At 44.5% G+C, this 20,946-nt stretch overlaps 1 protein-coding gene across 3 annotated transcripts in view; it reads left to right on the top strand.

Annotated features, from left to right (window-relative positions):
* The window catches only part of TRIO (trio Rho guanine nucleotide exchange factor), a 355,929-nt gene that overhangs the window by 112,813 nt on the left and 222,170 nt on the right, over window positions 1-20,946 (top strand). For all 3 annotated transcript variants that reach the window (XR_001919786.1, XM_018065520.1, XM_018065521.1), the window contains exon 2: window positions 11,581-11,655. Coding sequence is in view for 2 of the 3 variants with exons in the window: in XM_018065520.1 (XP_017921009.1) it covers window positions 11,581-11,655 (75 nt within the window). In the remaining variant the exon portion in view is untranslated. The remainder of the gene's footprint in view (window positions 1-11,580; window positions 11,656-20,946) is intronic.

Below are 20,946 nucleotides of genomic sequence, written 5' to 3'. Positions count from 1 at the left end.
CACAGATTCCCACTGGCTGTCTGTTTTACACATGGTAGTATATATTTTTTGCTGTTGTTTAGTCACTAAGTTGTGTCTTGGACTGCAAGGAGATCCAACCAGTCCATTCTGAAGGAGATCAGCCCTGGGTGTTTTTTGGAGGGAATGATGCTAAAGCTGAAGCTCCGGTACTTTGGCCACCTCATGCGAAGAGTTGACTCCTTGGAAAAGACTCTGATGCTGGGAGGGATTGGGGGCAGGAGAAGGGGATGACAGAGGATGAGATGGCTGGATGGCATCACCGACTTGATGGACATGAGCTTGAGTGAACTCTGGGAATTGGTGATGGACAGGGAGGCCTGGTGTGCTGCGATTCATGGGGTCGCAAAGAGTTGGACGTGACTGAGCGACCGAACTGAAGTTGTGTCTGACTCTTTGAGACCCCAAGGACTGTAGCCCTCCAGGCTCCCCTATCCGTGGGATTTCCCAGACAAGAATATTGGAGTAAGTTGCCATTTCTTTTTCCAGGGGATCTTCCCGACCCAGGGATTGGACCCGTGTCTCCTGTATTGGCAGGGGGTTTCTTTACCACTGAGCCACGGGGGAGGCCCAGTAGTGTGTGTAGAACCTACTGTATCTTAACTTTGCTGAATGCTTTAGCAGGAACTTTGATATTGTGTGTGTGTGATTTAATGTCTCTGAATATAGCTGGTTGCTGACTTACAGTGGTTTAACTTGAGATTTTTTTCACTTTACGATAGTGTGAAAGCCACACACATTCAATGGAAACCATACTTGTAATGTTAAACCTTGATCTTTCGGGGCCAGCCTTGTACGGTAGGCACTCCCAGGGCGTGCTTGCCAGTGGCCGGGACCCGCTGCTCCCAGACAGCTGCCCATTCACGGGGGTAAACAGCCAATACACTTAAAGCCGTTTTGTACCCAGGACAGCCGCTCTGTTTGTTTTTTTTTTTTTTTTTTTTTTACTTTCAGTACAGTATTAAATAAATTACAGGAGACATTCAACACTTCATTATAAAATAGAATTTGTGTTAGATGATTTTGCCCAACTTTCAGCTAATGTAAGTGTTATGAGCACATGTACAATGGTCTTGCCTAAGTTACAATGTTCAGTAGGTTAGGTGTATTAAATGCATTTTCAACTTAATAAACTTCTGACTTTTATGGTGGGTTTATCTGAATATAACTCCACTGTAAGTTGAGGAAGAACTATACGGTATTTTCGTTTAGATGCAGTCCCGGACGCTGGCACTTGGATAGCACGGAGATCAAATTAGTCAGTCCCAAAGGCAGTCAACGTAAATAGTTGTAGGAAGGACTGATGCTGAAGCTGAACCTCCAGGCCTTTGGCCACCTGCTGGGAAAAGCAGACTCGTTGGAAAAGACCCTGGTGCTGGGAAAGATTGGGGGCAAGAGAAGGGGGCGACCGAGGATGAGCTGGTTGGATGGCATCACTGACTCAATGGCCCAGAGTTTGAGCAAACTCTGGGAGATCCTGAAAGACAGGGAACCCTGGCGTGCCGCAGTCCATGGGGTTGCAAAGAGTCAGACACGACTTAGCAACTGAACAACAACTGGACATTCAAATTAATTAGTAGCTCATTAAGATATTCAACCTTGATTTATCTCTTTCCCTTTAATGGAAGGATGATCACCATAGTGTCTTGAAGACAGAAGGGATTGATAAGTGTTTGCTGCTGAACCCGAGGAGCTGGGAGGAAGATCCATGGGAGGGTTGTGGCTTCTGCATCCTCTCTGCCTTCTACCCCTTCTCATGCCATCTGAGCAGCAGAACATATTCAGAAGCAGAACCTTAGCGTTTTAGTGTTCACGGAAAGAAGGCTGGGGCCTTCTTTGTGAAGAGAGGCAGGAATAAACCTAAACTTATACCCAAGTCTTGGTTCATAGATTAGGGATTAAGTCCCTTTAACTTAGATGTGCAGGCTGGCTGCAAAACTTTGGCTTGGCCTCTGTGCTTGTTTGTTCTGTACCCTTGATGCTCCTGGTTGGTAACGAGGCAGGTTGTCCTGGGTGACATACTCCAGATGTGCTGGGATGTTACTGTTCGTGATAGATGACACCCGAAGGGTTTGGAGTGCTGTGGGGGTGCAGGGTGGGGGTCTTATCCAGCACTGGGGGGCCTCTCCAAGACTTCACAGATGGGGTGGGATTGGTCTGAGGAGGAGATGGGAGGGGGGTGTGTGTGTGTTCGTGTGTGTGTGTGTGTGTGTGTGTGTGTGCATGTTGGGGGGTGTTTCTGGCTGATTGGGGAACAGTGTGTGTGTGCAACTTCAGCTGTAAGCAAGGGTGGTTCACTGCAGGCTGTTAGAATTCCTGGAGTGGGTGTGGGGAGAGGGTCCTGAACGGAGGCGAGGAATAGTGAGGCTGCAGGAGTAAGTGGGTGTCAAGTCTTGAGGACCTCTGTGCCACGTCTTGGAGTTTGGACTTGATTGGAGGTATCTACTAAAAAATAACAGTCACAACCTGAAAGTAGAGAGTTATTTTATTTTGGTGGGAATGTTTAGGACTCTGAGCCCAGGAGAAGATAACTGAGAAAACTGCTCTAAGGAGGTAGGGTGGGAAGTCAGGCTCTATGCAGGTTTGCAACAAAGGGGGCAGGCAGTCTGAACATCAAAGGTCAGGCATCAAGTCAAGGAATTTATAGCATTCTGTGTATGAGAAGATGCAAGCCTGTGGACTCCCTGAATTCACTCCTTTCATATGCACCTCAGCTCTCCGGGGCAGTCCTGTTTCCTTGCTCATCTTGCTGCCTGCATTCTCCCAGCTCCTCAGCAGTCACCGTGGGGGCTGGTGGCATCTGCTGGATCGCAGTTTGGAGAGCCCTTGTTCACATTTGGAGGCCAGAAATTGCTGATGGCGGTGACAGGTCTTGTTTATTAATACGGCAGGAGATATTTTCATTTCACAGTAGCCACTGGCGAATTTTAGGTGAGTGGATTCGGGAGATGTGCATTCAGGGGGAGGGTGCCAGAATGAATCCCAGGGAGTCATGAGTGTCCATTAGGAGGTTGTTGGAGGCACACACATAAGGGTCATGCTGGCCGGTGGACACAATACTCCCGAGTGTGCAGGAGGGCAAGAGAGGATGAGGGCAGGGCGAGCCCAGGTTCCTGGTTAAGTCGTGCGGTGGGTGGTTTGTGGGGCCTGGTACTGCGCTGGGACCCACACCATGGGGAGCAGGTCTGGGAAGATGCGCGTGAGTTCGGGGTTAGATATTTGGAGAAGACTGTACCCCAGGCACCTGCCCACTGGTTCACAACCCCTCTTTGTTCCAGCCAAGACCGACCACAACCATCTCTCCCCATAAATCCTACATCTTAGACGACATCTCATTCTGATTTCCTCTGGCCGCATTTTTCCACACTGGTGTGTCTCTCACTTGACAGACTTACAACTCATGTTGCTTTGCCAAACACAGCGAGTTCAACAAAAGGATTACGCTGGATGTTCAAGTCACCCCAGATCAGAGCAAATCAGTGCATACCAAGAGGAGTTTCAGTACCACCCATTTATACCACTTCTCTGTAATCGAGAGCCTTTTTGTAGGTAATAATCAAAAAGATATGGGAAAGAGTAGAGTTACAGCTTTATTTTCCAAAGCCTTTTTCAGAATTTGATTGTGATGTGCATTAAAACAAATACACCCGTGTATTAGATTTTTTTCTTGTTTGGTAGAGGGTTAGGGTGCTACCCCTTATGGACTGTTTGCTGTCACGATGAAAGAAGCTGCGTTTAGCAGTCAGCCTTGCTCGGTTTGCTCCAGTTGTACTGTTGTGTGACTGTTACTCGTTGGCTGCAAATTAACTTTTTAAACAGCTTTCCTGAGAGGCTGCTCCTTATGTAAAGCAAATCTTACTCGATGTCCATCAGCACACAGAGCTATATGTCTGCAAGTGTATGTGTGTGTGTAAATGTAAATGTAGTTTAGCATGAGTGATAGGTCCCAAGATGCAGCCTGGGCGAGCTTCCCCCAGAGGCCTCTAGGGCAGTACCAGCATAAACACAGCCAGACGGGTTCTTTCTCTTGGCATCAGACAGACACGAGGATAAGGTTTCTCTGTGCTTGGCCCTGAGCTGGCCCCTGGGAAGGCAAAGATTAATGGCACATCTGGGCACATGGTTCTTTGTTGATTTATGAGATTGTAGAACTACCACCCCCCACCCCACTCCCTTTTTTTTGGTACTCCTCTTCCTATTTTGACTGTTGGAATATTTCCTTTCACTGGCCTATTATTGATGCTTTTAAATTAACCTCTAACACAGTTACCATATAATTAAATCATCAAATGTTAAAAATTCTACAGATGTTTTCATTATAGTAAAGTATGTGTAATAGTCAAAATATTCTTGTTATGGTTTCTTTTTGTGTGCGTGGTAATTTTTCTTTGTTTTTCTATATTTTGTGCTCAAGACATTAAAAGTCAGAGCTCTTTTAAGTTGAAACATTCTTAACGGCCTCGAATCAATCAAACCTCTCTTGCAGTATGATGTTACAGGCTATTGCTTCTAAAATTATGTGAAGGAATAAATCAGTGAGCCTGACAGTTATTATAACCATAAAGGTTATAAGTAAAAATTATATTGCTGCAGTATGAAACCCCATCCATATTCCTGCGTGGTGGCCTGTGAGCATGTCCCTATTCTTGGTATAAATACTTCACTTTATATGCAGTCTGTTGCTGCTGCTGTTCAGTTGCTAAGTCGTGTCCGACCCTCGTAATGATCTTGTGTGTGTGGACTGCACTTACAGATATATGGGAAAATAATATAAGCTTTGCATTGTTTTGATTTTTTATATATTAGTAAAAAAGACACGTAAAAACATTTGATTTACAACCTTGTCTCTTCCCCCCCGCCCCGCCCTCATCTTCAGAGAGGATGCAGGCTTAGAGAAAATGCTTCTTTCCTACGCAACACTGATCTCAGTGCTTGCCGGGCTAAAACCCCTGATAGCGCAAACCGCGTGCCCCGCGCGGCACCGCTCCCCGTGATCCGTGACTAATCCTGCAGGCACTGCGGAGAAAGGTCCGGACTCGGAACTGCGGACGGCCTGCCTGGAAAGGGTGACGTCACCTCTGTCTGCGCGTGCGCGCGGCCGCTGATGCAGAGACGTATCACCCGGCTCTTTGTGCTCTGGGGTGCGTGCGCGCGCGGCTCTCCCCTAAATAAAGTGATGAGTAACATTCGGTAATCACCACCAAGACTCCGTACTAATAGGAACCCTCCAGCTTACTGCTGCACGTTGCTTTTCTTTGTTCTTTCAAGATGCTGCTTTATTTATTAACTTTTTTTTTTTTTTTTGCCGCTACAAGCTGTGTTTTTATAAGGATGGGGATCTTTGCAGTCCTCCCCCACTTTCAGGTTTCCCACTTAGTAAATACTAAAGTAGAACAGCTGACAGGCAAATGCGACCTCTGAAAACGGATGAGCAGGGCAGTTTGCCTTGTCATTTAGGGACAAATCCCAGTGAAGGAGGTGAACTGGGCTGTTCAGAACAAGGTGCCAGTTCATTGGTTACAGCTCAAATGGGGAAGAAATGACAGTATTTTTTTCCTAACACTGTTTTTACTTAAAAAAAATTGACTCATGTAGTTGGAGGATTAGGTATAATTTCAAATGACTAGTATATGTCAGTAGTCCCAGAAGAAATATGAAGGGAAAATACTAACCTGTGTTTTGGTTTAGACTTTTAAAAATTTGATTCATTTTTAAAACTCATTTGATTTGCTTCATCTTAATTCTTTTTAAAACAGCTACATAAATTTTGTTGGGATGATGTGTGGCATAAAAGCTTTTTGCTCATTGTAAAAATATTTCTGTGGTGCTTTCTTTTTAAATTAAAAAAACAACAACACGCTGGGGGGTGGGGGCGGCGGGTAGCTCTTCCTTTTCTGTTTGTTGTTTTTTAAAAAAATCTGATACCAAGGAAGTGACCAAGCCTGTGAGCATTCTGGTCAGCAGTGACTCGCTTCAGAAGGTATTTGTTCACAGTAACAATGCAGTACCTCCTTGTAGAGTGGAGGGGTAAAAAATAAGTTGATTCAGACCACTGGTACAACTAAAAGGTTTTCCATTGTTGAATAACTTGTGGAATGTTTACTCTTAGGACCCAGAGGTTAATTTTCCTTGTTAGAAGTGTAAGTCATACTATAGGCCGTCTGAACAATACCGAGCTTAATAGTTTACAAACCTGGAACGGAAAGTGGTAAGGAACACTGGGGTGCCTCTGTGGGGGTTTCAGGGGCAAGAAGCTGGAGAAGTATTGTTGTTCTGTTAGTTCATTGTCTGCTCATTCGTTTGTTCAGTCAGCCCATGTTCATTGACCATCCTGTGCCTGACATCTGGGAAACAGCAGCGAAAGAAACAGAGGGGTCCTCTGGCTTGCAGGTGGATTTAGAGGAAGAGAGGGGAAAAGCAGTCCTCCTGATGGGCGACATAATGGGAGTCACTTTAGGGGAATGTGGATAATTTGGGAGCGAGGGTGGGGGGGGATTGAAATAGATCACAAATCAACAGACTTCTGAGCCAAATAGCAATCTGAAAGGTGATAGCAGAATCAATTTTGGCAAGTCACACATCATGCTGAACCTGGAGGGCGGGGTTTGATATATTTTTAAATGAAAATGTTAAAATCTCTGAATATTCAAATATGATTGCTTGAGGGAAAAGGTGTTATTTGTGTTGACTGAAACCAAAGGAACGAGGAAAGAAGGTCATCAACCACTAACTTCACATTTATGTTCACGATGAAATCAGATTTGTAGGCGCCCGCCCGCCCCCAATAGCATTCAAGAAACATCAAAATCGAGAGTATTACGTTTATCATATGAACGCTATCATAGAACGTTTATCATATGAATGTTCTGGTCAAATTTCTTTCACATTTGGTTTAAGAGAACAGTTGTTGCCTGCCTTTTAGGCCTCCCCTGGGATATCCCCTTTGCACCAAGAAGGAGCTTGGTGAGCTTTGGCTGACTGCATCTTCACTGTGCCCTGAAGCTAGCATTTCATTAAAATTCACATGGGCTTCTCTGTCTCAGCAAAATGTACTTTAAATTGTAACAAGTGTCCAGTCTCTCTACACACACTTCAGTATCAGTTCAGTTCAGTCGCTCAGTCGTGTCGGACGCTTTGCGACCCCATGAATCACAGCACGCCAGGCCTCCCTGTCCATCACCAACTCCCGGAGTTTACCCAAATTCATGTGCATCAAGTCAGTGATGCCATCCAGCCTTCCCATCCTCTTTCGTCCCCTTCTTCTCCTGCCCCCAATCCCTCCCAGCATCAGGGTCTTTTCCAATGAGTCAGCTCTTCGCGTGGGGTGACCAAAAGTTTTGGAGTTTCAGCCTCAGCATCAGTCCTTCCAGTGAACACCCAGGACTGGTCTCCTTTAGGATGGACTGGTTGGATCTGCTTGCAGTCCAAGGGACTCGCAAGAGTCTTCTCTAGCACCGCCTGTGTAATTGGAAAAGTATGTAATTTACGAAATGGTCCAACAACTACACGTCCTCTGACTTTGGCCATTTACCTCTGTTTATTATCCCCATTCACGTTGCTTTTCTCTCTCTCTCTCTTTTTTTTTTTTTGCCCTTTCTTTCCTTAGTTTAGTTGCTCAGTCGTGTCCGACTCTTTGTGACCCCATGGACTGCAGCATTCCAGTCCATCATCAACTCCCAGAGCTTATTTAAACTCATGTCCATCGAGTTGGTGATGCCATCCAACCACCTCATCCTCTGTCATCCCCTTCTCCTCCCGCTTTCAATCTTTGCCAGCATCAGGGGCTTTTCCAATGAGTCAGCTCTTCGCCTGAGGTGGCCAGAGGATTAGAGTTTCAGCTTCATTATCAGTCCTTCCTGTGAATATTCAGGACTGATATCCTGAAATTCTCTCTGTGAAGTTTGGTGGCCCTTGGAAGTAAAGTGCTGAGTTACGTGGTCTGTGGCACTGGTATGGGTCTGGGGTCTCGCAGTTGTCACTCTAAGATGGCATTCACCTGTCCTTTCCCCAGAACGCTGAGAGTGTGGAAGGACAGACATGTGCTTCCAGCATGGTTGCTGGGTGTATCCTTTGTCCCACAAGCTTAAGAGCCACAGCTTGGTCCTTTTATGCATCAGGAAGCCAGGCAGTAGGAGTTATCCTATCTGTAGTGTAGTCTGGAATCACTGGAATAGCCCAGAAGGCATTTATTTGTAAGTTTTTTTGTAGTCATGCGCTCCATTTTCATAAATAGCTCTTCAGGACCTGGAACTGAATCTGCCTTTTGATCTGAGGACATTTCATGGCTGAGTTCTTCCTGCTTTTCATTGAAAGTTACATGATATATTTAATCTGGCTTCAGTGTGTGTACAGGCTGCCTCCGTCTTTTGCCTGTTTTTAAAAATGGAAACCGGGTTAAACATAATGCTTAGGTGACCGCCTAATAATAGCCACAAACTCGGTGTCTTTGTGTGGTTAGTTTTATGGTTCTCTTTTTTGTTTTGTTTCGTTTTTCTCTTTTCTGTTTTAGATGTTTTCATTGTCAATTTTAATAACATTTCTTCTTCTGTGGCATATTCAACAAAAATATTGCAGTGAAACTATTTAGAATTTACATTCTAGTCTATGTTGAGACATGTACAGATGTCATGATAAAAGTTAAACACATTTCCACGCCAGTTTAGCCCTTGACTCACGTGTCTTCTTCTGGAAAAATGGTGAATCTTACTTAATCTAGGGAGGCGATTCAGGAACTGGTTGGCTAGAGTAGCTACTCTGAAGACACTGAGGACCCACAGGAGTCAGTCTGTGGCTTACAGTGGGGCATGGCAGGTGAAGGCTGTCTCGTTTCCTCCACTTTGTTTTCCTGTCAGTACGATCGTCTTCCTGTGGGGCGGTCAGGAACATGCCAGTTCTAATTAGCATCATTCGCGCCATCAAGGTCATTAATAAATAGTGTAGCCCAGAGTTGGCGGGAATTGTCAAGGATGCCGGCCTCTCCTGGGGTCCCTGCCCAGGAATCGGGACCTTCTTCTTGCTGAGGGTTGTGTGACAGGCAGTGCCTGCTGCTGTGGTGTGGAGTCCAGGACAGCTGTGGAGGTGGCATCTCCCTGAAGGCTCCGCCCTGTCCTGGCCGGGGCGCCTGCGGGCACAGGCTGTTGAGGGAACGGCAGGAAGCAGCGTTTTCTTATCTGGTGGCGGTGGAAGGGGATCCTCTTTTCAAATCCCCGTGGGTGATGATCCGCAGCTACGGCTTGCTCCCTCCGAGCATCCTGTCATCTGATCTGCTCCTCCTTGCCACGTGGGTGCCACGTGCAGCTTACAGAACTTTCCATCCCACGCCCTGCCCTCCAGGTACTTATGAGCTCGTCTCCAAGAAGGCTGCCGTGGTGCCCGATTCCTCTTTGTTTTTGCCTCCCCCGCTGCCGTCCATGTTCATATCAGCTGCAACTGGGATGTCGTCAGTCTTTGTGGACACACACAGTGAACCACCCAATGACAGGCAATGAACTCCTGAGACGACATTGCGTCCATTCAAGGGTTTTTGAAGGAAGCTTAAGGATGAAATTGCAGACCGCTTGGCTCCTGTCTTGCCTTTTATAAATAGCCCCTGTTTTAAAAGCTTGGTGGGTTGCCAGCGCAAGGCGGGGTATACTGGAAAGCAAAAGAGGCTGGCAATGTGGAGGCCTGGGTTCTGTGTCGAGAGAGCCCTTTCTCAGCCAGCTGGGTAGTGTGCTAAGCCCTTGGACATTTCAACTTCCATGATTTTGTTGCTGTTGAGTTGATGAGTTGGGTCGGACTCTGCGACTAGTTGTATCCTGTTAAACTGGGTTCTTCCTACATAGGTATTCTGTGGACAGGGTTGTTACTGATCTATGCAGTCTTTGCTTCTGGGAATGATATGTTGTAGAGAGTTGATCCTGTTCTCCCAAAGGGGCCGGTGTGGTTGCTGTTTGTGTGCTTGTTTCAGCAGGCTGGACTCCAGCCTCGAGTCAGGTCCTGGTCCTTATCCTGAGCTGGGAGCCGAGGCTGCAGGGAGCTTGCCCTAAACCTGCAGGCTCAGAGGTTTGGGCCAAGTTTATCCACACACTTTAAGGCTCCCCTTCTGCTGCTCACGGTTTCGCCCTCTTGGTTGGAGCTCCCGAGGTCGCCCTGAGCTGTGTCCTGACTTGTTTCAGCAGCTCCAAGTGGCGGCCGGGCCCTGCCCTGAAGTTCTTACAAAGGGACTTCCTCTTTCCTGCTTTTGGTCCATCTCCTGTCTGTGCCTTGAGACAGGCGATTTTTACAGGTTTCAGCCCTGTGGCAGGGCTGGTCTGTAGGAACCGCTCAGGCACATGAGACATGGAAACTCTGATCACTTACCGAGAGCGTTTTTTCTCTCTCGGCCTTCAGGTCTGTGCCTTCCATTGGCTATTCCCAACTCACAGTGTGGGTCCTTTCCTTGTACAGTTTTGACAAAAACAGACAGGAAGATAGGGTTGGGGCAGTAGTCTTTAATTTTTTTCAAGAGATTCCTCTGCCATGAATGACAATTACTGGGTTAAAAAAAATTTATTTTTTAGATGTAAGTTTATTTATCTTTAACCGTAGGATAGTTGCTCCACAGTATTATGCTGGTCTCTGTCGTACGTCCACCAACGTGAATCGGCCTTAGGTATATGTCCCCTCCCTCTTGAACCTCCCACAGTCACTGCTTTGACGAGAATAGCCAATATCTTGAACCCAGATGACCCCTGTAGAGACCTCCAAGAGTAAAATCCCGAGACATTATTACACGTGTGAACATCTTGACCCCAAACTCCCGTGTGGGCAGCCACCCTGGCGAATTTCGGCCGGGCATGTTGGAGCTGCCAGGCGTCCCTTGGCTTAGATGGACGTTGGCTTGTCCTAAACTGTGCTTCCTGGCCAGAGTATTTCCACTTGGCCTTCGCCGACGTTGGTGGGGGCATGGGGAGAGTTGGTTTGATGTGAGAAGAGGGACCTGGGCCACCCTGTGAGGCAAGTGACACCAGGCCATCTTGCCACATTTGCCAGTGACATTCCTCCAGGGGGGCACGACCCAGAAAACCCGGAAGGACAGAGCCAAGAGGGAGCGGTGGCCAGTCCCCAGCTATTTATAATGCCTGCTCTCCTCCCTGACACTTTTATTTTTAACCAGATTCACAGATAGGATGTGGCTTTGAGCTCCCCCTAGAGGATTTAGTGTGCCATGACTCATAGTTGTTTTTTAAAAACAACATTGCTACTTTATTTGCTAGTGTTTATGTTAATCATGGAATTACAACGGGAAGATTTGTGAAACAATCTGGACTAATCTCACATCTAGTCTTTCCGGGACTGATTCTTTATTTAAGGCTGGAAATGACTTAAAGAGCCTGCTTGGTCTGGGAGCCTCTGGGTCTGCATCTGCAAGTTGCTCTTCCTCATTAAAGGAGAAGGATCAGAGACTTTCCTTCATAGAATAAAAAGTTAACTTCATGGGTGTAAAGAAAGCAGCTGTGTTGGCATTGGAGGTAAGGGTGGTTCAGAAATTAAATGACACTCAAGCAACTCAGTCATTATATTTTCTCCTTTGTCTTTCAGGGTTTCGAAAAAACGATGAAATGAAAGCTATGGATGTTTTGCCAATTTTAAAGGAAAAAGTTGCATACCTTTCAGGTAAAGTTTAACTTTCTAATCTGCTTTATTGTTCCTTGTACCTTGATACAATGTCAGAGTCCAAAATACTAAACTATAAACTAACTCACCCATCATAACATAACAGCATTGGCATTTCAGTGGATTTTTAACTGCTTTATTCTTGTAGCGTTGGCCTAAGAATTTGGTGCCCAAAGCATTTTCTTCTAGCTGGCAGGCACATTGTCAGTCAGATAGCGTTGGTGATTATGACATGGTCGTGTCTGACATTCACATTTTGACTACCTTCCCCAGTCAGTTAAGTAAAAGAACTGATTTTTTAAGGTCTATTATTTCAGCGAAGGTGGTGGGAATGTGACCAGATCTAGAGGTGTCCAGAATTCCCGCCTTTCTTCCCGGTCCTGGAATTCCAGGAAAGCCCTCGTGTTCCCTGCCAGTGGTCCCCTACTGAACAGTAGACCTTGGTTTTGGGGGCTCCTGGCCCTCCTGCAGTGTGAAGACAGACTCTGGACTAGTCTGCCCTTCCTCTGCACGTAGAGGGTCTGCTTTTGGGCCGTCTGCCCAGAGGCTCCCTCCTACCTGAACAGAACAGTCGTTGGGTATTATACCTTTTTCTAATACTTTGGCCACCTGATGCGAAGAGCCCACTCTTTGGGGAAAGACCCTGAGGCTTGGAAAGATTGAAGGCAGGAGAAGAAGGGGACGACAGAAGATGAGATGGTTGGATGGCATTGCTGACTCAATGGACATGAGTTTGAGCAAGCTCCAGGAGATGTTGAAGGACAGGAGAGCCTGGTGTGCTGCAGTCCGTGGGGTCACAAAGAATCGGACACAAATGAGTGACTGAACAATGACAAGCACCAACTCACTTGCTAGAAAAGAGAGGTTTGCAGGAGTTTTCTGCTGTGTTTGAACAGGAAGTATCAAATAAATCTGTAGATTGTCACGTGCTTTTAGACAGTCTTTCTGGATGTGTTTCCCTTGATAAATTTTTATCTTTCTCAAACAGGCACACGCTACTGATCTGATGTCTCCTCTTGAACACATTTAAAATTTGTAACACAGCTAGCTGCTTTGATATGTTCTGTGTGTCCTTTAAGCGTGTGGGACGGTTATGTGTTTAGGACGCAGCTTCCTGTGGTGTTTTTGCTAATGTTATCTTGCTTTCTGTCTCATAGTGTTTCTTGGGCCCTGTTGAACACTGTTTGACGATTTTGCTGAAGTAAATCTAATTCAAAGTGACTTTGGAAAGTTAATAGAAAAGTAAGAGGTTCATGAAAAGAGGAAGATAGTTTTTTTTTTTTTCCCTCAACTTTTTAGTCTTTATCTTGTATTGGGGTCTAGCCGATTAACAATGCTGTGATAGTCTCAGGTGAACAGGGAAGGGATTCAGCCATGCATACACGTGTCCATCCTCCACCAGCCCCCACGCCCCCGCATCCAGGCTGGCACTTAACCCTGAGAAGAGTTGCATGTGCTATACAGCAGGTCCTGTTTGATTATCCATTTTATTTTTTATTTTTTTAGTTTTAATTTTTACTTTATTTTGCTTTACAATACTGTATTGGTTTTGCCATACATTGACATGAATCAGCCACGGGTGTACATGAGTTCCCAATCCTGAACCCCCCTCCCACCTCCCACCCCTGATTATCCATTTTAAATATAGCAGTCTGTATGTATATGACCGTCCCAAACTCCCTAACTTTCTCTTCCCCGCCAGCTACCAAAGATTAGTTTTCTAAGTCTGTGAAGAAGAAACTTTTGATTGTTGGAAAAACTTGGTTAAAAAAAAAAAAAAGTGAAAGGGGAGGGGGAAAAAGCCCTTCTTGATGCATGGCAACCCACTCCAGTTTTCTTGCCTGGAGAATCCCATGAACAGAGGAGTCTGGCACGCTACACAGTCCATAGGGTTGCAGAGAGTCTAACACGACTGAAGTGGCTTAGCACAACACACACGCTGCAGTATTCCTAATTTGTGACCAGAATTGGCCCGTTAAAGTAGCATGAGGTCCTTGCTGGTTGCCTTAAGCTTGCTGTTATCTTATTTGGGAAGGGAAAAGGGAAAACAAAAATCATTAAATAGAAAATTAGTTGATTACTTATGTGGTGAATTTTTTGTTTTGAAAAAATTTCAATAAATAAACTTCTTAACATTTTTTACCCCTGTTTATTCTTTTTTTTTCTTAAGATATAATTTGCATACCGTAAAGCCACCTTTTAAAAGTGTGCAGTCCAGGAGATTTTAGTGTATTCACAGATGGTGGCACTATCACCACTGACCGTCTTAATCCTAAAGAGACTGTCATCGGCCCCCGAAGAGCCCTGGACCCAACCCCAGGTTCCGCCACCGCTCCTCTGATGTTCTTTTTGCTCTAACCCCATTTTAAAAGACATCAGGGGTATTTAATATTATGGTAACTTTGTAAAAGCTCTCCATGTGAATGACTTTTAGTAAATTAAATCAAAGAGAACTAACAGGGCTTTGAAAAAGCAGGCCAAAGGATCAGAGATTTTCTGAGATGCCTATGAGCTCAAGCTCTCTTAAAAAGCCAGCATGGATGCCTTGAACTCGAATATATCTGATCCTCATTCTCACCTCCAGGTACCTGGAAAAGTAGTCCTCACTGCACTTAAGTGAGATAGCACAGAACTGTTTTCCCCATTCAGAGGGGGAACTAAATGACACATCTAACGTCTGGTGAAGTCAGAAGGAGGGGCAGTAAAAGAGGCGTCTTGTAGTTTATATTTACTGTTGTGTGTATATAAGGTATATTTATAGCTTGCATATTTAGTGTATTACATATATTTAATGTCCTGCAGGGGTTTCTCTTGTGGCTCAGATGGTAAAGCATCCGCCTGCAATGCAGGAGACCTGGGTTTGATTCCTGGGTGGGGAAGATCCCCTGGAGAAGGAAATGGCAATCCACTCCAGCATTCTTGCCTGGAAATTCCCATGGACGGAGGAGCCTAATAGGTTATAGTCCATGGGGTCGCAAAGAGTCGGACACGACTGAGCGACTTCACTTTCAGTGTCCTGTGTGTGTGCACATTCAATGTATCTGTATATGTTGGGTTGGCCAAAAAATGTGTTAGGGTTTTTCCAGAAGCTGTGATGAAAAAACCCGACTGAACTTTTTGGCCAACCCTACATACATATATAATGTCAGCCTCTGCATGTTCCTATGCCATTAGGGTTTGGGCCTTAAAAGAACTCACAGGCAACCTCCATTTTTTTTTTTAAATCCCTTAACTTTTTATCATGGAACATTTCAACATCCTTAAGGAGAGAGACTAGTATAATGACTTTCTGTGAATCCATGGATCACTTCAATAAACTTGTTTCATCTGTGCCCCTTGAAAATCTTTTTAAAAAATCCTCAGTTTATTATTAATAGACATAGAAGGGAATAATAACTCTTTAATAATAATAGCTCTTTAAAAGCTAATCAGTATTCATGTTTCTCTGGTTGTCTTATAAACTTGTCTTTCCAGGATGTCCATTGCAGTTGGTTGATGTGTCTGATGTATCTTTTTAATCTTGAGGCTCTTCCTCTCTTCTTCATTCTTTTTTGTCTTACTCATTTATGTTTATTTATTAAGCGAGGAAGCAGTGTTTTCCTGTAGATTTTCCTACATTTTGTTGGTTGCAGCCTTGGGTGGTCATTTAACATGTTCCCCTTGCCCTTGGTTTCCTGTGAATTAAGAGCTGGATCCTGCTGCTTGATTAGACTTAGCTTAGATTTTGTAGGAAATAGACAAAGCATTTTAATGGGTAGTGTTGGGTAGTTCTACTAGGAGTTTTATTGGGAGCGTCTGGTATCTCTCTTTTATGATGTTTAGCATTCATTGATATTTGTTGCTTAGATCTAATACTTTCTTAGGGTTGCAAAATGGTAATATTCTAATTGGGCTTACCAAGTGACACTAGGGGTAAAGAATCTGTCTGCAGTGCAGGAGACATGGGCTCAATCCCTGAGTCAGAAGATCCCCTGGAGAAAGAAATGGCAACCGCTGCAGTATTCTTTCCTGGGAAATCCCATGGACAGAAGACTACGGTCCATGGGGTTGCAAAGAGCTGAATGACTAAAGTAACTTAGCGCTCACACACGATACCCTAATTATACCCTCTTTTCTTCATGTATCAACTTGGATATTCCATAAAGAGAAATGTCCCATTGTCAGCTTCTTGGTTTCCCTGAGTTCATACAGGAAAGGAAGATCCATGATTGATTCCTGACCTTTATTAGTTTTCAGGCAAATTAAAAAAAAAAAAATCATTAGTCATTTCAGACACATAAAAAAGTGCTGAGATTTTTGTCATTTTGAGCTCGTGGTTTTAAATATATCTGATGTTTCCATTGTGTGTGTGTGTATATATATATATATATATATTTTTTTTTTTCTTATGAAGTTTAATTTTTTTCATCCTTGGCTAGTGGGAGCTTCTTCAGATTGGCTCTGAAATCCAGGTACTGTGGTGATAGAGCTTGTCTCTCTGCTGATGTGACAGGATGTTTCAGGCCCCACCGAATCTGTTTCCTGCTCCATGTCTGCAATTAGCCGTTTCTCTAAAGTGCCCTGGTTCTTTCGCACAGGCCGTAGTGCAAGGTGCTGAGGAGGCCTGCTCTTCTGGCGGGGCACGTTTCTGAGTCAGATATCCGTATGTGTGTTTATATATATATATGTTTTCTAAATGAGAAGTGATGTCAGGCCTTTGTACTAACATTTCCAGGTCAAATATAGAATTACAGGTATTTTTGAGAAATGATATCAGGGCTTTGTACTAACATTTCCAGGTCAAATATAGAATTACAGGTATTTTATTTTTCTTTAATTTTATATTTCTATCTCCTTGTCTTTTCCTTATGCTAAACATCTTAGCTCCTACCCTCATCAACTTAATTACCTACCTACATCGTAGTACTGATGGTATCACTATAGTATGAAGACCAGATGCAGTTCAGTAGTTATTTTATTTTTGTCATCCTAAGGATATGTGCTGCTAAGAGTGTGCAGCAGCCCTACTTCTGTGTTTTAAAGTCACACAAAATAGTTCCTCTACACATGGGTCGTGTTCCTCCCAACCTGAAACTTAGGATCATTTATCTTATTTTACTTTACATTTTTAAGGCTTAAAAAACAACCACTTAGTCTTGCTTCAGTATTAAGTAAAATGTATATACATCATTTGAGGGTTAAAAACTTTAAAAAAAAGTTAAAAAAGTAAGGTGTACTCAAATCTAGTTTCTCTCCCTGACTTCTCTGCCCTGCACCTTTCCTCTTCAATAGATAACCTTTTTTTGCTTTGGTTTTCTTTCATTTTTAGTTTATTTCTTATACTCTTAAATGTGTCCTTCTATCCATCCATCTATTCTCATCTCCTTCCTCCACCCTGCCTCTCCCACCCCGTCCTGACCAAACAGTAGTTTGTTCTGCACCATTTTCTCTGCGTCGCTTCTTTCTTTTTAAAGCAGTAATCTAGACAGCAGTGTGCAGCGGAACAGAGATTCTTCATTCCTTTTACAGTTGTACATAATGCTGCTGTGTACAGAAGTGAAAGTCGCTCAGTCTTGTCTCACTGTTTGTGACCCCGTGGACTATACAGTTCATGGAATTCCCCAGGCCACAATACTGGAGTGGGTACTGTTTCCCTTCTGCAGGGGATCTTCCCAACCCAGGGATCGAACCCAGGTCTCCCCCATTGTGGGCAGATTCTTTACCACTGAGCCAGAAGGGAAGCCCTGTGTACATAGACTGTAGTTTATTCCCTCAGTTGTCTGTTGATGAGTTACTCTTTCAGTGTAGCTTTTCCAGGGCAGAGTGAACATTGACCTTTGGACCTGGGGGATTGACGGGGAATATAGGATTTTATTGCCTAGAGTTTCGCTGTTAGTGTGGTGACCACTGACCTTAGTTCTGGTCTCAGTTTTGCAGAAAAGTCTGCATTTCTTGGAAAGGTAAAGAGGACCTCCCATCAGTTGTGTGTATTTTTGCTAGCTTCTAGCACCGTCTGAGGCCACAGTGACCCAACTGGAAGGTCAGGCCCCTCTGGAGACCTTCCATACACTGTGCGTGCATACTCAGTGCGGGGACGCTCAGTTGTGTCGGACTCAGGGAGCCATGTCGGACACTGACTCCCTGGACTGTAGTCCACCAGGCTCCTCTGCATGGAATTTTCCAGGCAAGGATACTGGAGTGGGTGGCCATTTCCCTTTCCAGGGGATCTTCCTGACTCAGGGATTGAACCCCGCGTCTCTTGCTGTTTCTGCATTGGCAGGTGGATTCTTTACTACTAGTGCCACCTGGGAAGCCCCTGTACACTGTACAGAGCCCCCTTAAAGTCTTCATTCGAGGTTGTCTTAAGCAGGTTTCTGATTCCCAGGACTCAGCAGGAACGAGGTAGGAGCGGTGAGCATGTGAAGGCCACGGCTGGCCCCATGATGGCCTCGAGCAGGGGCCCAGTGGACACCCTTCCAACAGCTTTGATAACAGACTTAATAGTAGCCATAATTTCTCTTTCACGAACCACACTTTCTCAGAGCTTTGCTTTGGAAAAGTTTGCTTTTCATGGTTAGTGAGTTATTATCCCTTAGAGGGGAGTAAAGAACCATTTTCAGTGGTATTGGAAACCAGAAATTCAGATGAGGGCCATTCAGAGAAAAATACAGTCCGTTCATTGAGATTTACATTATACTTCTCAAAGTAAGAAGCTTTTCTTAAAAAAGAAGTTTATTCTCAGTATTATGAGCTTCAATTAATACGTCAATTAACAGAAAAGACAAAAAATTTATTCTACTTGGGTAAAAGGTAACTTTTTATTTATTCATTAAAGAAGAAAAAGGGCAACTCTGAATCTGGCTCTTCTGTGGTCACAAGTTCCCTGAAGTTACCTTTTATAAGAGGAGAATGAGTGTCACCGGGTTTAGGAGAGGAGGTGTCACACAGACGTTTATAGCTATCATTATGTAGGACCTTTCCTGCCTTCTTTTTAATATTAAAGTAAACCTCAGTTCATTTAGCCTTTGTGCTTCTGTAGGAGTGTTCATCAGGCATTTCCTTTTTTAACTTCCCGGTACCTGATAGTAGGTACTGTTAATTAAGTTTGTTTGGAATATAAACAAAGAGTTTGTTCCTCCATTGAATGTTTATTGAGTACCTCCAATGTGCCAGTCTGTTATCAGGAATTGAGAAGATATAAGATGTCAGTGAAGATATAAGATGTCAGTGATTGAACACAGGGGCTTCTGATCTAGTGGGGGGCAGACAGAGAGAATGTGTAAAGTGCGTCATTTAGTGGCAGGTGATGGGGCCTTATAGAAATACAATGTAGCAGTGAGGGAGGGATGGCAAAGCAGATGCAGTTTTTATAAGAAATGAAAATAATTCAGTGTTATTATGAACATAAACTTCACTTTTTTGTCTTTTTGTTTTTCTTTTTTTACTAACCGACATTTGGATAGACAGATAATCCTTAACAAGCTGTTGGTTTTTGGTTCTGCACAGAGGTGTAGAGACTGTAAAACTCTCCTAGACAGCTTAGTAGACAGACGTTGGTAGGTGCAGGAAATGGGTTTCCTGCCCTTTTCTTATCACTGAGTTTCCTATCTGTGAAGTGGGACCTGGGCTTCCCTGGTGGCTCAGCGGTAAAGAATCTGCCTGCAGTGTAGGGGGCTTGGGTTTGATCCCCTGGAGAAGGGAATGGCAACCTCCTCCAGTACTCTTGCCTGGAGAATCCCATGGACAGAGGAGTCTGGTGGGCTTCAGTCCCTGGGGTTGCACAGAGTCGGACACGACTGAGGGAGTAAACCCCCATCACCACCACCAAAGTGGGACTCTGTCCGTCCCGCCGCACCCTGAGACTGGGAGTTGACATCAGACACATAGAGTATGTCTAGTAGATGGAGCTTTTATGAGCTATAATGTCATTATTTTTAAAAGTTCAGAAACAAGAACTGTGAGCTTGTGGCTTTTCTGCTTCCTAACCCGGTCAGTATTTTTGTTTGTGTACCTTCTGTGACATTGGCAACCAAGTTAAATCTTGGGAAATATAATATAAACAGACATCTGTGGAGCTGATTTTTAAGCTCTCTGAGGTTTAGAGACCACGTTCTTCTGAAGTGATACTACTATATTTCATTGGTTCTAAGATTTTAAAGTTTTAACCCCATTGGGAGGGGTCCCTGGATGATTGGCACCTGCCTGTCACTGACTGACATACCACAGATGAGAAGATGCAGCCCCAAACAGGGAGGTTTGCAAGTGAAAGCAGATACTCAAATTCTTTAGTGGCGAATATGCCATTTTTCCAGGTGGTGCAGTGGTATAGAATCCACCTACCAGTGCAGGAGACACAGGTTTGATCCCTGGGTCGGGAAGATCCCCTGGAGGAGGGCATGGCAACCCACTCCAGTATTCTTGCCTGGAGAATCCCATGGACGGAGGAGCCTGGTGGGCCACGGTCCACGAGGTCGCAAAGAGCAGGACACAACGAAGTACATATGCCATTTTTTACTTCATAAGGGATTTTTGATGACATTTTAAAATAATCATGGTGAGTTTACTGAAACTCTAATGTGAAAGGGAAAAAAGACAAACTGATTTTTTCCCTCTCTATCTTAAAATTCAAGTTCAGGTTTAGGTACGCTATTTTTACGGCACGAATGAGGGCCCATTCATGAGCTTGCCGGCAGGTCTCTGGGTCCTCCTCAGCACCACCAGCCTGGGAACGTCTCTGGTTGGCTGGCAGTGGAGTGGTCGCAGGGGTGGCCAGCACTGTGCGCACAGCTGCGTCCTCACCCCTGGAGTGAATAGCATGGCTCTGTGCAGAGTGCACACAGGCTGACTCCCCCATGACTGTCTCTGATGGCAGATTCGGGATTCTACTTTTTTTCATAGCCATGCTGGAGCCCACCTTGCTTACATTGAGAGACATGACGACCCCTCAAGGGAGGCCATTCGAGCAGGGTTCATGGGCATTTAGTCTCCCCGATGAACCACACATTATGTTTCATTTAAAAGCAGTTCAGAGTGGTGTTGAGCAATGTACGATGCTGTTGTGATTACCAAAAGTGGGGTGAATGTGTTAATACAAATAGATATTTTTTAAACTCAAATTTCTGTAATATTTGTTGATGTAGAATATTTTTGATCAAAGAGATTGATTTGTTTTTGAAAAGAATGAAAGATATTGGTAAATAAATACTGTAGTTGTTACCTATCTTATCTTGGAGACATGAGGTATTCAAAAAAAAAAAACTACAGCCAGTGATATTTCCCTCAAAATACTACCTGGTATTTTAGAAGATGACT

Source organism: Capra hircus, chromosome 20 (genome assembly GCF_001704415.2).
Source record: "Capra hircus breed San Clemente chromosome 20, ASM170441v1, whole genome shotgun sequence".
Taxonomy (NCBI): domain Eukaryota; kingdom Metazoa; phylum Chordata; class Mammalia; order Artiodactyla; family Bovidae; genus Capra; species Capra hircus.
Note: the sequence above shows the minus strand (reverse complement) of the source record. Positions and strands in the feature narration are given on the sequence as shown.